We start from the raw sequence: 23,742 nt of genomic DNA on the forward strand, positions 1-23,742 counted from the left end.
AATAAAAGAGAAATCATAATCAGAGCTCTTTAAATAATTTATGAACATTACTACATAATCTAAGATGTTACTTGAGCTGCCATTGCTGAATAGATTTAGATAGCCTACAGTTATTATTCACAACTTATAAGACAGTTTTCTTCTTTTCCTTCAGTAACACTTTACTACTTTTAGGACTAAGGATGATATTATTATTTATTGATACTTTATTATATAGGATTCTGAGAAGTATGTTGAAAGACTTCTTGAACTGTTCAATGAGTTCAGTACTCTGGTTAAAGAAGCATTCAATGATGATCCAAGGTTCCTAACAGCAAGGGACAAGGCCTATAAGCAAGTTGTAAATGATACTACAGTTTTCCGATTGGAGTTGCCAGCCAAACAGGTAAATAATCTTGACTACAAATCTACATTGTAAGCCTTGTGGTTTTTATTATTTCTTGTAATGAATGTAATCAAGTTGCAAAGAATTTCAAAAGTCAGTTAATTTTCAAAATGTATGAAACTAGTGTACACAAGCTTAGGACGGCAACGTCAGTAGTTTACAAACATTCAGAACAAATGTATTTTAGTAGTGTTTAATATCTAAAGTAACATAGAACATTTAACATTTTCAGTATTTGGTGTAAAACACCATATAATTGCAATATTAATTAAGTTGTATACAACATTATAGCTTAAATGGACAGATATGGTATGCTTGAACATGTTTCATACCCATGAGAGGGATCTCCTCCCTTTGCTTTTTTGTTTTGTGAGCTGAGTGTGCCTCTAGCACTCTGTCTAGTATTCAATTTTTCTAGTTCCTTAGAACATATTTTTACCTGGTATGTGTTTGTGTTTTCAGTTATGTTTTTGTGTGTGTATTAATGTAATATGGTCTAATAGTGAATTTCTATGAGCCCCTAGCGTAGTATATTTGATAGCTCTGAACGTGATAAAACTTAGTTTTAAAAGTGCAGATATTTTTATAAACTAACTTCTTAGAACTTCCATTGAGCATTTTTTTTTTTAATTTTGTGGAGCACCTTGTAACAATAGTGCATGCTTTGTTTAAAATTTGTTTTTATGATGCAAAAATTGTGAAGAAAAAGTGATTTTCCAGAATTTTGCATTGTTTATTGATACAAGAAAACTGTAACACTATGTTTTGAGATTTGCAATCTGATCTCTTCCTCAGATGGATAGCTAACCTAATACATGTATTATCTAATTTGTGATGAGTCTAATGAAGATAGTATTGCTATGGAAAGGTCCAAAATAAAAAAATTATACAATATTGGTTGTGATTTTTTTACATATTGATCAAATAAATGAGCCCTGTTAAATAAAAAGCGTGCTGAGAAGCGTGCAGTCTTTTCCTCGATGTAAAGTCCTGAGCATTTCCAAATTCTTTGTTACTGTACTGTATTATGTTTATATTGTGCTCCTGTACAGTAGCTCAAAGTTTACCTTGGGACACTGTACAGATGCACTTTGTACTCGACTGTCCAGAATTATATTTTTGTTAAAAAAAACTTAAACTTGTACCAGCTTTAGCTTTTTAATGAAAGCATACTTTGCATTATTCCACTCACACGTTATGTATGGAACTTTCCTCTGGGGAAATTCAAATGGAGCTAATGAGGTATTCCTATGTCAAAGAGAGCCTTGCACATAATCTTTAATGTAAATATTAACTGACTCTTGTAAACCAATTTTTGTAAAGCATAGTATTCCTATTGTTCCTTATATTTTTATTTTACAAAGCTTCATGTTTTTTAGAATGTTTTAAACTTAAGAGGTTCTAATCGTGATTACTGCACCAGACATCAAGACTCATTGACTTAAAATATGCTAGGCTAACTAAAACTCAACATACATACCCTTTCTTATATTAGTGTTAAACTGTTTTGTAAACTGCCTATGACTGTCAAGGATGCTACCTGTAAAGCTTCAAGAAAGATGTAATGAAATAGCTGAAACAAAAAGCCATATGTGGAGGAAATGCTACAGTGTAGCGTAGACAATTTTGCCTTTTAGATATCATTTTATTTATTTTAATTGCATTATATTTGACTTTTCACTATACATGTCTTAATATATATTATTTTATACAGTGTATATGTATAACCCTTTTGACCTTTGTCATTACAATTTTGTTTGTAGGATGACAATATATTCTTTATTCTCTACAGTATTGTCTTAATAGAGTGTAGATAAATATTGTTCCATTTGATTGGTACTTTTTTTATCTTTTGTAATTAATTGAAAGAACAATGTTTCACTGTACCCTGTTGATAAATTTTTTTTATGTGTTTTCTCAGATAAATGTTACTGTCCAATGCTAAGAAATGGTTTTATTTATCCAATAACTGTATACAAGTTTGTATTGATATACATCTGTGTTAGTTATGACATTCTTGAGTTTGATAAATACTGAGACTTGTCAGAATCAGTATCAAAATATAGGCTTTGGAAGTCAATTTATAAGCTATAATGCAGTAATATTTGTAAGTTAGTATTTTTCTTTTTGTATCAGACTGTTTGTCTTTTTGCTTTCAGAGTGCAGGAATGAAGAGCCAGCCAGAATCTAAATGCCCAGAACTACTAGCAAACTACTGTGATATGTTACTGAGGAAAACACCACTAAGCAAGAGACTGACTTCAGATGAGATTGAGAGCAAACTTAAAGATGTGGTTAGGACTTTATTGTGATTTATACATAACACTGTATTCTGCACAGTGAGAAATATTCTTAAACACACATAAATTGTTGGGCTTTTAACAGGATATCTGCCTCTGTTAAACTTCATTACAATGTCCTTTTATGGGATACTATTGATCTGAATGAGTTTTTGGAGCATTTGAAACATCTTTATTCAGAGGCTTATATTTTCTGTGTATTCAAGAATGTTATCTTACTCTATAGATTTATTTTAGAAAATTGACATTTTACTTTACAACATTAATTTTCTCTTTTTTCCTTTATAGTAGTTTGCATAAATTGAACTAACACTTACTTTTATGACCATTTTTGCTAATCTTCTACTTTGACTACTGAATTGTATATTAATAGCACAACTTATAATTATTTTAGTAATGACTCATTTACTATTGGCTGCAATGTAGACCATGTAACAAAGCTAATTCAGTGTAGTAAATCCTAGATAACCTAACCCGGGTATAAATGCGATTGGCAAATGTATCCATCTGATTGTTCTACTCAATCGTTTTTTTTAAGATGTTATATTTTTCATCCTGTATTTTTATTATTTTGCTTTCAAAATGTTGACTTTTTTTATAATTACGTTTTTATGGTGCTAAACTATTTACAGGATTCATCAGTTTGTAGGATCTAGAAAGTTTGTCAAAAGATATGAAATCAATTTTATACTGTTATTTATGAGAATTTATAATAAACATGCTACTAAAGGTTTAAAATTTAGAAAAAGTAAATTTGTTTTTGTATTTGATTTAAAAATTTTTTTTATTGGATTTTCTATAGAATGCAAGTATATTTTTGTGTACAGTATGTACTAAGTCTCGAAGCTTTCCACTTTCTACTGCTTTCTGTGAATTTTATTTCAGGATATCTGCTGGTTATGGACAGTCACAATTATTTATAGATATTAGTGACAAGGTCATGTAGCTATGCAACAAATAATCATGTTTCGTAAATAACAAGATAAGCAACTCAACATACCATTTTGGAATTTAAATACTAAGTCATCATGTGTCATATTAGGTTATCAGGTCATAAAAAATGTATTTTCAGTACACGATTGGTACTGTACAATTAAAACTTACGTAATACTTTAAACTTAAAGTAAAAATCTTTCATCTAAATTTGAAAGACAGTTTCTATTCAATTCAAGCAAAATTCTAATGGTAAGTACCATTAACAATATCCAAGTGGTCGTCTGGCTTAAAGACAAAAGAACCTGTTCTTATTGTACGCTTGCAATATTGCGCCATTGCAGTGCCTCTTCCGAAGAGTGCAACTATCTGACAACTACCTGTTGGTTCACATGCATGCTGTTTCCAGTACAATTATAAAGAAATACTTTTAACAACCAATTTGTTGTTTTCATAGTCGGTAAGTTAACTAATACATGTAACTACATTGAAATCAGATTACAACTGTCTCTTAAGCTATTAACGTTTTATTTGTTTGCATAAGCTTTAAGACTTGTTTTTTACCACCAGTTCTAAAGGGGTTTCAAAGACATCAGTTAAGCTTGATCCACTTGCATTGTTTTTAACCCTCTAAGTGGTAATTAAATCACTTTAAAGTGCTGGAATGTTTTGAAGCAAAATACATGGTTTCTTAAAAGCCCCTTTTTAGATAAAAATATATATTAAGAAATCATGTGTTATATATAATTCTTTTCAGAAAAACATGCTTTAGGAAATACGAGGGGGTACCAAAAAAAAACCAGAATTATTTTATAAAAATTATATATTATCAAATGTTTTGCAATACGACCTTATCTCCTTCAAAATAATCTCCATTACAACTAATACACTTGTCCCAACGGTATTTCCATTGATCAAAACATTTTTTGTAGTCATCTTTAAAAATGGCTGCAAGCTCAAGCTTCGTTTTTTTCTTAACCTCTTCAACGCTATCAAATCGTTGACCTTTCAAGCCTCTTTTCATGTGTGGAAATAAAAAAAAGTCGCATGGAGCGAGGTCAGGCGAGTAAGGTGCGTGGGGCAGCGGAACCATGCAGTTTTTGGCTAAAAACTGCCTAACTGAGATGGCTGTGTGTGCCGGTGCGTTGTCGTGGTGGAAGAACCAGTCTCCAGTCTGCCACAAATCGGGTCTTTTCTGGCGAACACTATTGCGCAATCTTCTTAAAATCTCCAAATAAAATGTTTGGTTGACAGTCTGACCTGGAGGAACAAACTCAGAATGAACAATGCCTTTAGCATCAAAAAAGCAAATCAACATGGTTTTGATGTTTGATTTGACTTGCCGACATTTTTTTGGACGAGGTGAAGATGGCGACTTCCATTGGCTTGACTGTTGCTTCGTTTCTGGGTAATAACCATAGCACCATGACTCATCACCAGTAATTACCTTTTCCAGAAAATCGGGATCATTTTCGAGATGTTCTTTCAGAAGGCGGCAAGTTTCAACTCGATGTGCCTTTTGATGGTCAGTCAGAAGTCGAGAAACAAATTTGGCAGCAACCCTTTTCAGTCCTAAATCTCGTGTTAAAATTCGCTGAACCGAGCTCCAAGTTAACTCACTACTCTCTGATAGTTCCTCAATTGTCTGTCAACGGTCGGTGAGCACAAGTTCACGAATTTTCTCAAAATTTTCATCCGTTCGAGAGGTTGATGGACGTCCAGAACGAGGTTTGTCTTCAATCAACATGTCGCCATTTTTAAATCGAGCGAACCACTCGTAGACCTGAGTTTTCCCCATAGCATCATCTTTGTAAGCTGTATTCAACATTAAAATAGTTTCTGCAGCATTTTTACCAAGTAAAAAACAAAATTTCACAGTTGCACGTTGTTCACTTAAACTTGCCATGACAAAAAACGAAACAAGAACAAAACAGGGTTAGCGAAAACAGTCACTACGAACAAACAGAATGCACTAGGACAACGGAACTGGGGTCACTGAGCTCGCAATGGGTTGCGCAACACACGCCTAGCGGCAGGAATGCGTACTACACGCTGCCGGCTGCCAGCAATACAATTCCGGTTTTTTTTTTGGGTACACCCTCGTAAATAGAATTCAAAACACTTTCTACTTTTCTCTAAAAAAAAGTCTTGATAAGTAGTAGATAATTTTTTTCTTTTTGTATTTTTTTAAATGGTGAGGTTGTAAATGCATTTTAAAACATGGTTATAAATATTTCAAAATATACAAATTATTTCAAATTTAATTGTGAACAATAAAAATGTCACTTCAAAGCCTTTTGAACAAAAACTACACATACAAAACATAAAAAAATGTTCTGTACACCAAAATTTGCACAATGGATACATTCAAAGTAAACACTTCTTAAACAACATTGGTTTGGATGTACATATAACTCACAAAAGCTAAATGACTGTTATAATAGTTATGAATAGTAAAAAAATCTTACTATGGTCCTTTTGTTTATATATATATATATATATATATATATTTACATTTGACTAAAGAAACATAGTCAGATTCTGATTGCTGCACTACCCTATTTCTTCTGCCTCCCCCTACAGGCCTCCTGAAGTGTTCTAAGGCACTGTAGCAACCAGGATAAACACCACAATCACATCCAGGGCATCAGTACCGACTATGTGTTTGTTTTTGAGTAGTAGAACATACAACCATACTTGTATGTTCTACTTGCCGAACGATAACTAACCTGACGAAAACTACAACAAAGTACAGAGCGGCGAGCATGGCAACAGCTGACAAAATCAGCTGACTGTTATTTTTTATTCTACTCAAAGGCTTACAAAATAGAGCCAATGCGTAGAGAAATCTCCCCTACATTGTACTATGAAAATTACGGAATAATTCAATAAACCGTTTTACTGTAATTTAACAAAAACGAACATATTGCACAGTGCGATAGTAGCACTTTAAAGTGGTTTGATCATATCGCACAGTGCAATAGTAGCGCTTGGAGGGTTAATCATTCTACATTTTCAAATTTGTCAGGAAAGACTAAGAAAAACATGTTTACGGATCACCGACCTTGTTAGATGTATCACAGCACAACAAACAACAGCATGGACAGTTGAAACAACATTGTTGTCAGTGATACAAAGTGAGGTTAGGGGTACAGGTGGAAGTGAAACAACCGGGCAACTGCACCGTTCGCGCTCATACCGGCCACTCATATTTTAAATGTACTGTGTGAAGCATTTTCGGTTAACTGCTGTTTCAGTTAATCAGCTTTTGGATAATCAGCGCTCTATTGTATTACATAGTTTCTTCAGTGTGAATTAATCTTCTTTTTAGAAAGTAAACAACCATTGTAATCCATTGTAAAAGCAGCCCATTGAAATATTAATGAAATTTTATTTATTTATCATGGGTTGAAATCCTAGAACAAATTGTATTGATTGATAAGTAAATATTTAAGTAGAAATAAATAAAATCTTCTGTTTTAGTTGTTGGTGTTGAAATATGTACAAAATAAGGATGTTTTTATGAGGTTTCACAAAGCTCATTTGACAAGAAGACTCATTCTTGATACCTCAGCAGATTCTGAAAAGGAAGAAAATATGGTTGAATGGTATGTATATATCGTAATATAAAGTTTATGGTGTTCTTGTTAAACTATTTTATGTTAACTGTGTAACTATTTCTGTTAAATGGAGATAAATGGTAGGTCACTTGCTGATATTTTAGAGTCAAGAACCCTTTTTCATGAACATTTTATTTAATGTTCAGTAAAGTGAATGATGCGTGTATGTGACTATATGTGGTTTTATATTATTTAAATAAATGGTTTTTTGTAACAATCATAACAATAATAGTACTAAGTCCAATTTTACAGTGTGTTCCTTTTCCTGTTTTGCAGATATTAACTTTTGGTTTAACAGCTAGTAAATTAAATTTAAAACTTATGTAGTAATTTTTTTAAATTCCTTACTAAGTAGTTAAGTACTGTGTAACATTTATGGTCTGGTGGTCTGGAGGGAGACTATATCTTAAAATCGCCAGTTTATAGGGAGAAACGTGGTCACTGTAGATTCCATGAAGAACTATTTTAGAGGAATCTCTGCTCTGTCCCCTTGGAGCCAATGAAATCCCATGTAGTTATTGCTCTCCAGTTGTCTACATAGAAAAAACAAAGCATTGAATATCTGCATGAGTTCATGAACACATTACATACACATAATATAAGGATACTTAAAAACTACCCAGAGTAGAACATAGTTACAAAAGCAGATGTGTGTAACAAACATTCAACAAGACTATAGTACAGGATGTAAAAATTTATTGTTATCCAAGAGATACTTGAAAAATAATAAAATAACTTTAACAAAGAATACAGCTCCAGATAATGAAAAACCTGGCAGTCTGTGATAGAAAAGCCATATTGATTGTTGTTGATTGTTCAGATTGATTGATAATTGGTTCTTAATCACAATAACATTTTGTCCTTCGCTCATCTGCGTATTTGCATTGGAGGTTCTGCCGCTTTTGATTTAACACCTGTTAACTAATGATGGTATTCTACAGTAAGACTAAAATATCAGTCTTAATATATGTGTGTGAATTACTGTACAAAATTGGATTGCTTGTATATTCTTGTTACTATAAATGATTAACCCTATGCACTCGAAGGCAGAATTAAAAATAAATTTTAAGATTTTTTTCTTTTAACATTTTAAATTACTATGCAAATAATGCGGATGAAATTGAAAAATAATTACGATCTGGGGAGGCAAGTAGCCCCCATCTGTATTGGCCATATGAGTTGCACGGGCAAACTACAGCAAAACTAAAACGAGATGTCCGCAACCTTGGTATGACCAGTACTGCTGGCCTTTCGAGTGCAAAGCGTTAAGACATGTTATGTCTAATTGTAAAAATGGTTTATCCGTAGATAAATAAATTATTTTAAAATTTGTATTGTGTGTATGTATATTATTACAAAGAGTGTTGTCTTGTATTGTGACAGGTTAAGAGAAGTTGGAATGCCAGCTGATTATGTAAATAAACTAGCAAGAATGTTCCAAGATGTGAAAGTGAGTGAAGATCTGAATCAGCAGTTCAAAGAGACGTATAGGAGTACCAAGGGCAGTATAGCAGGTAAGAACCATGTCATAACCACTTGTTTGAAAATAATATTATTATTTTCTATGGCTTTCCTACAGACTATTGCATTTTGATTATTTAATACAGCAGCTTTTTAAATTAAAATATTTGTTGTTGTTTTGATTAATTAATATTACATTAGGCTTTATTTTTATTATTCAACTTTGAATTTCTTCTGGACTCGTTAATAGTATTCAATGGCTCATGTAACATTATGATATAAGCAAACAATCACTATTCTAAACTGTTAAATGTCAGCTAAGTATTATGGTAATAGTTATGAAATAACATTGTCGATTTACTAATTAATTAAAAAGTGTAAAACAGATAAGTATGAAATAGTTTTCTTAATATCAATTTGTATAATAACATTTGCCAGTCAAATTTGTATGAAATCAATCAGTTTGTTTGGCTACTTGCGAAACTTACTATTTCTGCTTCGATTCACCTTCAGTTGAAGAGTTTGTTTAGAAACATCAGATTTCAGCTGAAACGTATTTCTACCTTAGAGTAGGATGAAGATGGAGATGGTAAAAATACTTATGCCACAAACTGTACTTTATGTTGCCAAACATCTTCAAGTACAATGAGTTTTAAATCATTTAGTTTTCTGTAATATTGAATATGAACTATATCTAACAACTTTTAATATATTATTTTGATTTCTAGATTCAATAAATATCAAAATACTGAATGCTGGAGCATGGGCTAGAGGAAGTGAAAGAGTTACAGTATCATTACCGTTAGAACTTGAAGATTATATTCCTGAAGTGGAAGACTTTTATAAAAAGAAACATAGTGGTCGCAAACTGCAGTGGTATCATCACATGTCAAATGGCACGGTAAGTAAATTTGTACTTTACATAATATCTGTGCTAATGATTCTTTTATCTTATTTATAAGGACAACCTTATTTTAATTTCTAACAAATGGTCTCTAACTTACGTGTTTATTAGTTTCTTGTAAAAAAATATAGTTATGTGCAACTTTAGTAGTATGGCTATTAGATTACAATATCAGCATAAGGTAGATTACAATATCAGCCTTATGCAATCTCTATTTATTGACGTTATCCAAAAGTGGGTGCTGAACATATCAATAAAAAATGTTTTAAGCATATTTAAAAACTGACTTGAAAGAGTAAAATAATTCTATTTCATTCATACAGATTTATAATGCCGTTGAGATTGAACTAAAAGTTTGTAATAATGGATTTCAATAGATATAACAATTTTTTTTTGAAATATAAAATAAAAAAAACGTGGGGTGCAAGAAATAGATAATTGATGTATGAATAAACCACTAACCACACAAGCATTTTTGCCCAGCAAGTGACAGATCTGGGTTCAAATCTCGGTGGAACGAGTACTTTCAATTCATCTATTTTTATTGTATATATTATAATCCAGAATAATTTGTTACCCTGACCATAAAATTAAACCCCATAATAAGGCAGCTATAAGTTTTTAAATAAAATCTTGCAATCGCTTTAATGGCCTTGGGGTTTCTTTCTTACCTAAACTAAGATTTTCTGAGATTAAAAACTAAAGATAACAAATTTTGATCTCATTAGAATAATGTGGTGGTTTTATTATTTTGTTTTTATTCATATTATTTTTATTGTATGCTTTTAATCATTTTGCTGCTAAGCGATTTGCTTTATGTAAAATAGAATTTGTTTTATTTTCTAAAGAACCTGAGGTTTAGGTTGTTTTATAAGTGTTCAACATTATAATTTTAAAAAATTAAGTTTTTAAATTTTTTATTTGGAGTTTTTTAGTTTGACTTTTAGTATAGAATATTGTAGATACGACTCAATATTTTATCCACAATCACCAGTTGATACATAATATATTATGTTATTATATAATACATAATAATATATTTTATTGTATTTCGTAACCAATAAAAATAAAGAACATAGAAATAACGTTTCTTGAACATGGAACTCGCACAAACATAACAAGTCAGTTTAAAAAAATAATTTGGTCTTGGGAATTTATAAATTAAAAATACACTTGCCAAACTAAACAAAACATTGAAAAAGTACAGTTTCTTTAAAAAAATTAATATTTTTATAAACCTTAAATTTGTAAGTACAATGTACAATATGGAACTTGCATAAACATAATAAATATTTTTTTGTAAAGGTAATCGAGTTTTGGGCATTTATGAACTGATAATTGACAAAATCAAACTTACAAAACAATAAAAAGATGCAGTTTATTTAAAAATTATTAACATTTTTACAATTCAAAATACCAAGTATTTAGCAGGTCAGAGGAGGCAACACTTAGCATGCATCCCCTTTGTGCATTTTGCACACATATGTGAATTTTTTTATACGAAAGAGTTTACACATAAAATGTTTCAAATGCAATGCTTACTTCAACACTTTCACTGTTGGTCCGTACTGAGTAATCTTAGTGTCTCAACATACACCATGCTCTAAAGCACCTGCCATAGTCAATGTGTTAATGTAAATTACATATTTCATAATATTTTTTGCAAACATCAATAAAATCTGACGCTGGTAGGTTGTACTTAGCTTTTCCTTTTTATTATTAGTGTTATTAGCTATGATAGGGTTAAGATAGCTTCAACATCCTTTAGATTGTTGTTTTTAAAATTAAGTAGAGGATACATATGCAATATTGAAGACGGCAATATATTTTTGTAACTTTCAACTTTAATCTCAGTGTTTTGTATTTTGATATTTAACTGTGTAATCATATTGTCTTTGTTTCTGTTTTATTTGATGTTATCACACATGTCATTGTTACCAGATAACTTTCACAAATGCAATCGGCAGGTTTGATGTAGATGTTACAACCTTTCAAATGGCTGTGTTATTTGCTTGGAACCAACGACCGTTAGATCACATATCGTATGAGAATTTGAGGTTAGCTACAGAACTGCCTGATCCAGAGTTAAGAAGAACGTTGTGGGTGAGTTTCAGATCTGCTAAGTTTAATACTGTAAAAATCCCTGTTTGTCGTATTAAAAGTTAATCCTGGGTTTTTTATGTTTTCGCACATCAACTATGCTTTCATGGTTTTACAAATTACAAACTGCCCCTCAACCTACTTGATGGCTGTTACATTGATAAGAATTCCTGTTGTCATTACTTCTTTCCTCTAGATGTAAATAGCAGGTGCACTAAATCACTTAATCTATTTATACATTAAAAAACACTTTTATTTACAATTTAGTTTTCTCCACATAAAAATAAACTTCATCACTATTGATCGGTAATTTAGTTTATGAAAACTCAATATTATTAATTTTTTATAATATCAAAACAAACTTATATAATTTCACTACTTTGGTTTATAAAATTGATGAATGTGCAAATAAATTGCACGATTTACATGGTGCTCAAATAAAAAGGTTCTGACTGTTCCAAGATGCTATTCAAAAAGTAGGTCAAGGCAGGGCGGAAGGAGCTCCTTTCCCCCTTTCAATCTCGAACCCATGTCAATATGGTTAAATTCCAGTATATCTCATTATACAATATATGAATTTCATTAGTACTCTTTATAATTTAATATTTGAATCTATTCCAATACAAATTTGTTTAATTTGACTCGTTTTCAACTCATTTTTACGCTTAGACGTGGCAGTTATTTCCAACGGTGACTACGTGACCATATCACATGATTTGGCATCTGCCCTTACCTATTTGCCACAAACACTCACTCGTTTGAATTTTTTCTGATCTGTCGCAGACTTAAAGTCTGGAGATGGTGAAATTTGCGCATTATTCTTGCTCCCAGATGTAACTCCGTTGTTTCAACCAGTATAACAGAGTGCTATACAAACTGTTAAAAACAGCTACAAAAAGAGCCTGTTGTACTGTGTCTTGTCAAAAGATGGAAGTGTTGTTCAACCGTTGAAGAAAACAAAACAAAATCGATAAGATGTAGATAAAAATGTTGAAATAAATTACTTAAGAGACACAATCATTGAGCTGCTTGTGCATGATCCAGCTGACCTGACTACAACGTACTTATACACCTGGTTATCTAGAGAGACTGAAGTACAATTCCAGATCATGACAGACGACAAAATCATAGCAGACGTATTGGACAGAGGCGTGGAAAACGAGGTGGGCCACAGATGGGGGGACTGATTCTGTTCCTGCACACCCATACATAATGAACAATGATAAGACTGACCGTTCATTGACTGCTATCATTTGCGCTGAGGAAAATGGTGCCTCCACATATGACATTCTTACACTTAAAGGACTACTGGAAAAAGTATTTTTCCCTCTCAAGAATTATTGTGTCAAGAAGCAATAAACCAACACAAGATTTTATACTGCTACTAATAATTATGTACACTTCAAAGTTAAGTGATATATTATATGTTTGTAGTTTTTTTAAATGATTACTTAGTACCTAAAGCCAATAAATTCTAACGTAAGTTTGCAATACTTGGAATCTGGAAGAATTAACAAAGACTGAGGAATTGATAAAGAAATAGAGGTCCTCAGGTTTTACTTCGTAATCAAAAACTGTGATCACACAAACTGAATACATTTACTTCTAAATTAAATTTGATAAAAAGTACATCAGCCTTAGTGTAGAGAAATGTCTGATCACAAAAATTTTTGTTTGTTCCACTTTTTATTTTTAATTGCTTTGACAACTTCAAAATCCTTATGACACTAAAACAATTGTCTTCTTCATTAAAAACATTCCCCTGAGGATCTTTTTATTTGCACTTATGTAAAATAGATCCACACAAATTTGCCATATAATTTCTGTTGTATAGTAAAACAAAGTGGGTTAAATCTATTATGCAGTAGAATGTTGTATTTTTTTGACAGACAGTCAAGTTAGAATCAAGAATCTTTATTAGTCATAATAACATTATTAAAATGCATTGACATCGTCACCAGTGAATGTTAATTCCAGTGAAAACCTGACTGGCCAGATGAAATAACAGTATCCTACGTATAACTGAGCATGGACAATCAACAATAAATACATGTATTAATTGATTTTAGAGAAAATAAATAAATAAATAGTACAATAACAGAAAATGTAAAACAGTTACATTTAAAACATTTACGTGGGCTACAATACAGATAGGTTTAAAAATTAGAAAGAAACGTCTATCACAGACAGTGCCAGGTATTCATCTATACTATAAAAAGGTCTAGTTAACAGCCATCTATACATCACTGATTTGAATTTACTAAGACTAATGTTATGACTGGTAAGAGGTAGTTTATTAAACAAACTGATACCGATAAAAGAATACATAGATTGTGTTTTCTTAATCTGCAGTAGAGCTGATCTAAATATAAGCTGCCTCTAGTAGGATAGTGATGAATGTCATTTCTAAGAGAAAAGTCACCAAGATTCTGTTTTAATTTAATCAGACATGAATAAATATAAATGTTGATAACAGTTAGAATACCTTCCTCTGCAAAAATAGGTTTACATGTAGTTAAGGAGGAGACACCTGCTAAAATTCTAACAGCCTTTTTCTGTAACAGTAATACTTTTTGAATATCATGACTGTTACCCCTTATGGTGATTCCATACGATATGGTGCTATGAAAAAATGCATAATATGCGAATTTAAGATAATCTTTGGGAACAAGTTTCTTTAGGTGGTGCAGCAAAAAAATTACTCTTGACAGCCTACAACAGACACTCTGAACATGGGGTTGCTAAGTCAACTTAGAATCTAAAGTTATACCCAACAGTCTTACACAGGACTTTAAATTTAAATTATACTTCGTTAGCGTAAGATTTTTACAAAGAGAAAATAAAATATTTTGTGATTTATTATCATTTAGTAACAGACTATTAGATGAAAACCAGTGGTTAGCTTGGTGGAGGACACGAGTTCTCTCTACAAACAAGGTATCTATATCGTTATTTATACAATAAAACTTGAGTCATCTGCAAAAATTACTGAGCCGCAATCCACATTGGTAGGCAAATCATTTATAAGAACTAAGAATAAGAATGGGCCAAGGACCGATCCCTGTGGTACACCACCCTTAACTGAAGCTAACTCAGAGAGTGTGTTGTTGAAGTACACCCTCTGAGTGCGATCAAACAGGTAAGTTCGAAAGAAGTTTAGCTCAACACCATTTAGGCCATAGTGTTGTAATTTGTTAAGGAGGATGTCATGTGGAGCACAGTCAAAAGCCTTTGTCAAATCACACAAGCTGGCAAGTGTGCTAGAGCAGTGTTCAAAACCACCTATTACTCCTGAGACTAGAAGCTCGACTGCGCCCACAGTGGACAAACCCTTGTGAAAGCCAAATTGATTTTTAGAAAAAAGAGAATAATTAGATTCAAAAAATTCACTAACCTGGTTAGAAACATACTGTGTCCAGGAATAGTCCATATGCTATGTACAATTGTGCATGCCATGAAAGAAGTGCAAAGTATTGCTAAATTGTTTTTAGTTAGACAATTACCAATCTTTCTCATTTCTTTTCTGGATACTTGTCAGACTTGTTTTTATCACGAGAAGTTATAATGATATTCAATAAAAAAACTGTGTTCATTTTAATAAATTTAAAGTGTGTGTGTAGTTTCAATTTTAAAATTTTTTTAATTAATTTTTTTATAGTCACTAAAATGAGTGTTACTTGAATATTAATAAGTTATTTTTAGATAAATAGCAAATCAACAAAGTAGAAACTCAAGGTAAAGCGATATATACTGAATGTCCCAGAAGTCTCATCCCCAACTGGGTTACTGTTGAAGAGCTGCTGTTTTTCCACAAAAAATTAGGGGTTTCAGAGATTATTAAAAGATTTTTAACTGTAAGCCAATCATCCAAGCAACATAATGAATCTAGTTGAAGTTGCTATGTTACTTTTCTTCACATGGTGTACCCATTTTGAATTGGCAGAAATAGCTTTTTTGATATAATTGGTTTTGTCTCATGAAAACCTTTAATTTTAGGTATTAATCAAAGAGCGTTTGATTTTATTTTTCAGTTGACCACGCCCCATTTGGAGACGGGATAATTTTGAAATCTGACAAAAACATTCTTCAGACAATGTATTACCTATTCCTTAAAGAGATGGAAATGATCAACTATTTAATAGTTATAGGGGATGAGGAAGTTTTGGGACTGTCACTATTTTCTTTTCTTATATTATTTAGTGTTTATTTGTCAATTGGTGCTTAACTACCACCAGTTACAACCATTTGGTATGTTGCATACTAGACACAACCTTTCTTTTTATAGTCAAAATCTGCAACACAAACAAAAAACACAATTAAGTAAATCAACTAACATGTTTTAGCGGTAACAAAAGATTGTCCTCTGTATTAACTTAATAGTGTTTGGATCTTTTTCAACATGTGTTTCTGTTGTTTATAGTCACTTGTTGCATTTCCAAAACTGAAACGTCAAGTGGTCCTGTACACTCCAGAAGTACAATCACCAAAAGATTTTGATGAAAATACTCAGTTCTGGATCAACCAGGAGTTCTCATTAGTGTAAGTAAACAATTAAGTAAATGTAGTAAACACATAGTCACAGTAAAACAGAATACAGGTCTACCATGCAGCTGTTTTGTCAATTTCTCTATATCCTTAGACAATAGACAGTTGTCGTTATATATACTACAATGTTTGTGTGTGCCTTAAATCTGTAATCATTTTGATTATCTGAGGAAATAAAAACTGATACTGAGTTGAATCATGATCTTTACTATTAAGTAAAACTGAGTTTATTAGAAAATTAATATTACCATTGCCATTCAAAGCACTCTGGTTTTGTAGCACCCTGTCTAACTAAACAAAACTTTTATTATTTTAACAGTACCATGAAACCTATTTTAATGAATAAAATTGTGAATATATTATCATCTGGCAAGATATTTCCAGATATTTTATCTATAGATTTTAAATTTTGTATGAAACTTCATTTCTACATAGACACAAATGAGTTTTAGTCCAACTATGAAATTTGGATAAGCGTCATTAATGACATCACAATAGATTTTTTTACTTTATGTTCAAATCTGATTCATTAAGTAAAATATATTTCTACCCAAATAATAATTTATATTAAATTTCACATAAGTAATTTTCAAAATTTAATCATGTTTTATTTTTTAGAAAAAATGGCAAACTGCAAAAAAGAGGGAAGATGAACCTTGTGGGGCGACTACAGTTATCAACAGAGAGAAGTAAAGAGGAGGACAATGAAAGTATTGTTCAACTAAGGATACTGAGAGTTCAAGTAAGTGTTTATAACATTAATTCTGCTCTAGAGCAAGTTTCTGTTTAAAAAGGTGATCTAAAATTAATTTGTTTGTTATTAATACCAAAACTACTGCATAAATACAGTCAGGCCCCAATCATCCAAAGGTGATCACCTTTTTAGTGAGTTACATAGTAAATAAATAAATTATAAATTGGTAAAAATTTCACAGTCTCATCCTGTGAGAGTCAAATATCACTTAGCTTGTAAGTGAAAGGCTTATAATTTATTGCATACAACCAAAATCTTGAATTATACAGGGTGATTCAAAACTAAACGGCAATCTCTCGAGAGCTTATTCTAATAGCTAAAAACAAGTAAAAAAGTTCATATAACCATATGCCCGGAAACGCTTCGTTAGCGAGTTACGCCTAGCGAAAGATTTTCGCCCGGATTTCAGAAACCCTTGTTGAAGTCAGGCCGTATAAAAAATGGTAAAGGTAGTTACAAAAGATACAAATACGATTGTTTTCTATGTTTTTATATCTGACAAATTTATTAAAATTCGTCCCAGAGCTGTAAATGCAATACTTTCAGAGATAATCATACATACGTAAAACACAAGAATTGGTGCAAAGAAATAACACATTTTTGTGTTTAACGTAAGATTACTTCCATAAATGTTAAATAAAGGTCATTTTTTTTCTTAAACAGATTTGTAGAACATTTAATTCTGAAAAGATTCATGTGAATTACTTAGGAAAAAAATTAATAATAGGTATTGAAATTTAGCTTTATTTAAAAATAAAACAGACGCACAAAAATGCATATTCTTATCTGCATAAAATATTAACTAATGTTTTAGGTTGTGAGTAACAGCTGATCATTTATTCTAGACTGAACATTAACATAAAATGTATTTACCTTTATAAAACTGTAATAATCACCTATAATAGTATGCTCAAAGTGTCCTCCGTTGTTAGGCAATGCACGTTTTCGCACGACGAATCCACTCTTTTCTAGCGCGTTTCATAACGTTTTGGAGCATTCTTGGTAGTTTCTGCCGCCTCTGTAATGCGATTACGTAACTCCTTTATGGTGTTAATCCGTTTTGAATAAACAATTGAAAAAGTCTGCTGGCGTGAGGTCAGGAGAACGTGGTGGCCATTTCACTGGTCCATTTTCGACCAATCCATTGTCTACCGTATGTATCATTTAAATAGTTTTTTCACATCATTAGAAAAATGTGGAGGTGCTCCGTCGTGCATAAACCATGCATTTATTCTGTTTTGAACAGGAATACTTCCAAGAGGGTAGGCAGGTTTGTTCTTAAAAAATTTAAGTACGCTACTCCATTAAGTCGATTAGGGAGGAAAAATGGACCAATCAAATTATCACCCAGAACACCAAGCCATACAATTGACTGAAAATGTATGTTGAAAATGCCTCGTCGCAGTTTCATGTGGGTTGTCGTACGCCCAAGTATGGGTATTACGAAAAATTTACAATTCCATTTCTAGTAAAACAGGATTCATCAGTAACGAGAATACGCCGAAGAAAATACTGATGTCGTAAACAATTTCTTCTTAACCAGCGGCAGAAACATCTTCCGTTTATTAAGATCTTGCGGTAATAAGTCTTGAACACGTGTTATATGGAATGGGTACAACTGGTGCTTCATGAAGTGTCCCGCCATACGCTTGACTGGCAAATATTTAAACTGACGTGATAATCGTCTGGTGCTTGTGGTTGGTGATAATTCTACAGCATTTATTATTGCTTGTTCATTATTATAGTTCCTTGCGCTACGTTGACGACCAGTATCTATTCGCTTCGTTTAAAGCTACTAGTTTTCTATAAGTCGTCTCTCCACAGCTTCAAAATGTTTTGCGATCAGGTGTTTTTCAATGTGGAAAAGTATCACGATATTCCTGAACTGCAGCTAAACCATTCTTGTTAACTTTGCCGTAAATCAGTATCATGTCCGTATACTCTTCAAACGAATACATACCATTTACATTATCTGCCATTATTTACTAAGATAATTACATACACTTTTATAAAAATATTTAATAAAATATTTTAAAAATAAATATTTAATAAACTATTTTATACACTTGTATAAAATATTTCCAAATAATCACAGGATCTCACAAAATACAATCTTCACACGCCACAATACAAAAACCTCCATAAAGGTTATTCAAATATTACTTCATGAAACTTAATTGTTGATCAGCTGATATTGCCAACCTTTGCAAAGAAAATATGACGATAAAAAGTGTTGAATAAATTATCAGCTGTTACTCACAACCTAAACATTAGTTAATATTTTATGCAGATAAGAATATGCATTTTTGTGCGTCTGTTTTATTTTTAAATAAAGCTAAATTTCAAATACCTATTATTAATTTTTTTCCTAAGTAATTCACATGAATCTTTTCAGAATTAATAAATGTTTCTACAAATCTGTTTAAGAAAAAAATGACCTTTATTTAACATTTATGGAAGTAATCTTACGTTTAAACACAAAAATGTGTTATTTCTTTGCACCAATTCTTGTGTTTTACGTATGATATCTCTGAAAAGTATTGCATTTACAGCTCTGGGACGAATTTTAATAAATTTGTCAGATATAAAAACATAGAAAACAATCGTATTTGTATCTTTGTAACTACCTTTACCATTTTTTATTACGGCCTGCCTGACTTCAACAAGGGTTCTGAAATCCAGGCGAAATCTTTCGCTAGGCGTAACTCGCTAACGAAGCGTTTCCGGGCATATGGTTATATGAACTTTTTTACTTGTTTTTAGCTATAGAATAAGCTCTCGAGAGATTGCCGTTTAGTTTTGAATCACCCTGTATATGAATACCCGAAATAAAAATCAGTAACATTTAAGGTATCAATTGGTACAAGTATATATTTTCAAGCCTTTACTAGGCCTAGCTGAGCCAATAGATTGGATTAGTTAATGTAAGGATGAGGTGACGAGGGACCAGAAACTTGTTGGGTAAGGGGCCAACCTTTATTATCTGATTCCTTTAATTGGTAACTCTTAAGCGATGAGTTAGCCAGATTTTTCTATTCTCTACCTAGGTTTCTATCCCTGATGGTTATCAAATGTATTTATAGTAATTAAAATAACAAAGTAATTCCATGGAAATACTTTGAAATGAGTCTGTTAATACTTTTAACCTTTCCAGCGTTATTGACGCGGATCCGCGGAGGGCCACTACAAGCTCAAAACGTTATTGCCGTGGATCCGCGTTTTTGCATTCTTTATTTTCTTACTGCTATGTTAGTTGAATATTTTGCTGCTAGGTGGTTCTAGTAGTCATGCGACATACAGACGGGTTGCCCTGCCTCGAATTCTATTACAATGGGAGTGGCAGTGGCTTCTAATTGGCCAAACACTGTCTAGCGGGCGTGGCCCCGCGCGTTTCACAAAGTCATTGACGGGAGCTCCCGTCGAGGCATCTAGCCAGTTAGTGAGAAGCGTCCGGTACACTCACATATATTTCGGTTATCGCTAATTTTCTGTTGTGTCCTATTCTTTTTAAAGTAAATTATTCATATTATATACAGCAGTGTCCAGTGTTTATTTACTGTTTTTTTACCATTATTCGTGTGAATGGCGAATCCAGACGATTCGGAATTTGAAGATTTGGTGATTCTGAGCAATTACTTAGTCAATCCCAAACTTTTTCATATTTTACTACGGTCATAAGGATGTTATCAGAAAGCAAAAAATATAATTCAAGCCCCGCAAGGCCGTCCTACAGGTTGCCGAGCGATAAGAAGGTTCAAAGTCCACGTGTTAACCAGTGGCTTGCGAGAGATGCGCGGAATGCCAGTTGTGACAGCCCGCCATCAAATAAACACTCTTTGTCTACTTATGTATTTTCTAATTTTATTAGTTTGTAATATAGTATATGTTTATCTGTAAAACTATGTTTCATTCCCCTATTTACTGAATAAATGATAAAAAAATTAGTGACAACTACACTGCTATTCTACGATATTCTCAAAAGTTAAAAATTAGCCTAGGAAATCCAAAAAGGGCTAAACAAATTTTATTTATCGTTAAATAACTCTATTTTGACATACAGAAATGAAAATAAATTTAACTTTACACATTGGAAATTTTAAAAAATTGTAACTTTATCAAGGATCAGGTCCAATTTTTCATGACACTTAAAGGGTTAATATTTATTATTAACACATTAATACCAATCCTGGGTTTGCTATTTTTAATTTTTTTTACTTTGCAGGCAATACTGTGCATGCATCTTTCAAAAAATAAATCTTTTTACTTGCAAATAGTAAGCATTATCATGAATTGTGTGTACAATTTTGGAATAAAGGAATGTTTTTTATGTAATGGTAAACATTTCTGAGTACTAACTGAGAAATACTAATGTCCTGCAATATGGACGTGCCTGTAACTGTTGAATAGTATTAACTGATGAAATGTCTGTAATTTTAGTGAAATAAAACATTTTTCATCTGGAATTTTTGTAAAGAATGTTACTCCTATTCAAGGAAGAAATAAAAAAAAATTATTTTTAGTAAGAATATTTTTATTATTTTTAATTGTTTATATATTTTATAAAAAAACACATGTTTACAGTTACATAATTTATTTATGTTCAATTTAAAATTATTTATGTTCAATTAAAAAATACAATAATTAATTTTACCAAAAAAGGTTTTTTATAGGAAAAAATGTAAATTAGTGCATAAAACCCTAAAAAGAGTACAGTATTCTTCAGTCTCCAGGTAATCCTTGGGTAAAAGTTGCTGGTATCCTTAAATACAAATAAACATTTTGGTATGGTAGCTAAAACGGTGATGGGCTTCAAATGTTCCCTGCTAGGCTGAAGTAATAACACAACTGCTATTGGTACCAAGAAAGCATTAAAATCAATTTATTAAGAGCCAGCTATAGTAAAATATCCCTGTGTTTTCCCCAATGAGAAACAATGTTAAACCTCATGCTATTTTAAAAACTTTACATTTATTTGGTCTTGTGGATAACGATTATGGCAATAAGAATTAATAACTTTCTAAACAAACTTAGGATAATCACAGTATTACAGGATGAAGTTACTTTGTTAGATAAGTTTAGTAAGACTGATTTCATTCCAATAGATGCTTCAATACTCTTGATATCCAGTAGCAGTATCCCATTTTTTCTAAGAATACTTTTATTTCAAATACTTGTAGGAGAGACTTGGTCGTTAAACAATTTTGAGCTCCATTATTCAATATAAAATAAATATATTAATTCATTGATATCCTAGTGAATTGAAATGTACCCTGGTGATTACAGTATAGTTATTTCATAATTATTCCAAAATTTTATATTTAATATTTATCAGAACAAGAATAAAGTATTTTTACTAATTTTGATATGAAAATTGTTGGATTTGTGGACATGACATTGAATTAATCACAAGAAGGAACACATTAAATTATTAAGACATTATTTTCCTCTTGGTATTTGTATAGTTTCTTAAAAGTATTTACAGTTTGGTACAGTGACCTGTATTGTATATACATCTTTGATTATCTCTAACCCCTTGTGATCCATTCCTTAGTTACTTATTATATCAAAAGCAGCTTTTTTGCAATGCTAATATGGAAAAATATTTAACTTAACTTAAATATCATAACTCTTTATTTATTTGTGTATATCAGAAAAAAATTAACCACTTCCATTGAATTGTATATTGTTATATAATTATTATTGTGTTATTTTAGCATAAATCTAATTTAATTTGATATTAATTCTTACTGTGTTGTTTTAGGAAGCAATCATTAAAATCCTCAAGATGAGAAAGAGAATAACCAATGCACAGTTGCAGACTGAGCTCGTTGACATTTTAAAAAATATGTTCCTTCCTAGCAAAAAGATGATAAAAGAACAAATTGAGTGGCTAATTGAGCATAAATACATGAGAAGAGATGAAGATGATATTAATACTTTTATTTATATGGCGTGATTACTGTGTAATCATTTCATTTGTACTTTTAAAGTGTTGCATTACAATTTTACTTTCATAGAAGACCTAATTACGATATTCCAAAGAGGATTATTTTCTGTAATGATATACAATAAGAAAGAAATCATTCTTCCTATACCGATTAATTATTTGTATTTGACTTGATCATAACACATTTGCTAATTGTTTAAACTGTAAATATTTATTTAAACCAAATAATTGTTAAAATTGATTTTATTTTTGTAGAATTTCTCATTTATCTTTTAGTGTAATATAAATAATGTTTTAAAAAACACGTTGTTAGTTTTCTCTCTGTATAGTTGTAAGTCATGTGTTTAAATTAAATAATAGTTATTATTATTTTTACAATTATTTTTCTTTTTTCTTTGTGAAGAAACCTCCTGTCCTTTTATCCCAGTCATGTTTTAGTTTTTCCAGGAGTAGTTGCACTTGGAGGGCCATACATCAATACTCTAATACTAATACATTATTTGCCTTCCAAGTGCAATTCTGCGAATGTGACTTTTGTCCAATACAATTAGTGATGCAGCATATCTTAGCAGATTCGATTATCTGAATCTTTGTTAATCCACAAATCTGAACTTTTTTAGAAGATTCTGTGGGTTTTAGATTTGGCTTTGACATATCTCTAATTTGAGCATAAATTTATAAGAGATAATAATATTAATGACTTAATTTATACGGCGTGGTTACCATGTAATCATTGAATTGTATTGAAATATCCTTATTCATAAAATGAATGCTTTGTTAGAATAATGCCACT

The 23,742-nt window shown here is 31.4% G+C and overlaps 1 protein-coding gene across 1 annotated transcript in view; it reads left to right on the forward strand.

Moving 5' to 3' along the window:
- LOC124360289 (cullin-5) overlaps positions 1 to 23,330 on the forward strand; it is a 50,264-nt gene extending 26,934 nt beyond the window's left edge. The window contains exons 8-16 of the mRNA XM_046813791.1: positions 218 to 385; positions 2,545 to 2,679; positions 7,102 to 7,226; positions 8,622 to 8,752; positions 9,428 to 9,600; positions 11,545 to 11,706; positions 16,124 to 16,242; positions 16,867 to 16,990; positions 22,764 to 23,330. Of these exons, the coding sequence (XP_046669747.1) occupies positions 218 to 385; positions 2,545 to 2,679; positions 7,102 to 7,226; positions 8,622 to 8,752; positions 9,428 to 9,600; positions 11,545 to 11,706; positions 16,124 to 16,242; positions 16,867 to 16,990; positions 22,764 to 22,958 (1,332 nt within the window). The 3' untranslated portion in view covers positions 22,959 to 23,330. The remainder of the gene's footprint in view (positions 1 to 217; positions 386 to 2,544; positions 2,680 to 7,101; positions 7,227 to 8,621; positions 8,753 to 9,427; positions 9,601 to 11,544; positions 11,707 to 16,123; positions 16,243 to 16,866; positions 16,991 to 22,763) is intronic.
- The last annotated feature ends 412 nt before the right edge of the window (positions 23,331 to 23,742 follow it).

The sequence above is a fragment of the Homalodisca vitripennis genome, chromosome 4, assembly GCF_021130785.1.
Source record: "Homalodisca vitripennis isolate AUS2020 chromosome 4, UT_GWSS_2.1, whole genome shotgun sequence".
Classification (NCBI taxonomy): Eukaryota; Metazoa; Arthropoda; class Insecta; order Hemiptera; family Cicadellidae; genus Homalodisca; species Homalodisca vitripennis.